General features: G+C 43.9%; 1 protein-coding gene across 1 annotated transcript in view; it reads right to left on the bottom strand.

Annotated features, from left to right (window-relative positions):
• The window catches only part of LOC101850799, a 5,948-nt gene that overhangs the window by 1,140 nt on the left and 3,287 nt on the right, over positions 1–1,521 (bottom strand). Inside the window, exon 3 of the mRNA XM_005097196.3 lies at positions 1,056–1,209. Within this exon, the coding sequence (XP_005097253.1) occupies positions 1,056–1,209 (154 nt within the window). The remainder of the gene's footprint in view (positions 1–1,055; positions 1,210–1,521) is intronic.

The raw sequence follows: 1,521 nt of genomic DNA, 5'->3' as shown, positions 1-1,521 counted from the left end.
TCCTGCCCATCCAGCAGTAATGGGTACCTGACTTCGAGTTAGGGAAGTAAAGGCGGTGAGGAAAGGAACTGGCCACCCTACCACAATGTGCCGAAGGCCAAGGAAGTTGCCTCACTAATAAGGCAAGCTAAATGTCCGGATCGGATGCGGGAACAACTTTAGTTTCCCCCCACCCCCCACCCCCAACAAGGCCAGTGCTACTGACTGAAGTTGTCTTTAGACCATTCCCAAAGGAAGGATATTAACATGTTCTTATGCACAGTAGAATTGTAAATGGGCTGATTTACCAATGTCATGCTCATACTGTGCCGAAACAACATAGGGAGTACTACTGCTTTTTCTTTCCTAATCCTTACTGTCGTCATTTTTCCTCTACTTCTTTTGTATGGTTGTCACTCTCTTGCGAACTGCTATTTCCGGGGTGCCTTGATGGTCGAAGCAGACTTTGTGCTGTTGAGGCTAGAAAGGTGAGCAGAGCAAGTTTGATTCCCCGTTTGGACTTCTCTGTTAACATCCACCCCCTGTCGCTCATATGACGTTGTGTAGTTGCGAGCGCCGTAAAAGCTTACTAAAAAACAACAACCCAAAAACACAATTCCATTGGAAGAAGTTCAGATGTTGCGCCGCTGTTGGCGACCCACGGAACATACGTTCTAGGAAATACTTTTAGGAATCATCATCGGCGTTCTAAATCATCATCATCATCATCATCATCATCATCATCATCATCATCATCATCATCATCATCATCATCATCTCCTCCTCCTCCTCCCCTTCTTCCTCCTCTTCTTCCTCCCCTTCCTCCTCCACTCTCTACCCATCATCCTTCTTGGCCTTATCGACACCTCAGCAATCACAATTCAAATGACGCTTCGAGTAATCAGAGAAATAAAAGACAACGTAATCGACGACGGTAATAGAGAGGAGAATTGGCATGGACTCAGTGCCCAGGAAAGCTAAAACGGGTATAAAATGCCCTCCCCCCGAAAAAAACTCAAAATAAAGCAAAAACAAACAAAAAACCACAAAAGAAGGATAACGAGGTTTGTTTGAACCTTGAACTGTGCGTCTGTCTGTTGAGAAATGGGTATTCGCTGAGAGACCCATTCCCCGTGTGTTTCTTCAGTAGAGTTCCATGGAAAGACAGAGACGCTGGACGTGGTTGTGTTGAGCACAACTTCAAGTGTGGCGCTTCCTTTTATGTTGTATCTGTGAAATCAAACAAGCGGACTCAAGTCTTTTGACCTTTGAAGCTGTGGATGGTCGAATAGGAACTCTTTTCCCGCATCTTTAACTGACTAAATACTGTTATTTTGTATTTTATATTTCGTATTTTAACAGTAGGCCTATTATTTCGCTTTCCAGACAGATTGATTACCTGCGACCATGAAGATAAAACATTTGAATCACTTCTCTATCAAACCATCGTGTGCCCTGTTGAAACTATAATAATATACAGGTATACATGTCTGTCTGTCTGTCTGTCTGTCTGTCTGTCTGTCTGTCTGTCTGTCTGTCTGT

Source organism: Aplysia californica, unplaced genomic scaffold, assembly GCF_000002075.1.
Source record: "Aplysia californica isolate F4 #8 unplaced genomic scaffold, AplCal3.0 scaffold00149, whole genome shotgun sequence".
Classification (NCBI taxonomy): domain Eukaryota; kingdom Metazoa; phylum Mollusca; class Gastropoda; order Aplysiida; family Aplysiidae; genus Aplysia; species Aplysia californica.
Note: the sequence above shows the minus strand (reverse complement) of the source record. Positions and strands in the feature narration are given on the sequence as shown.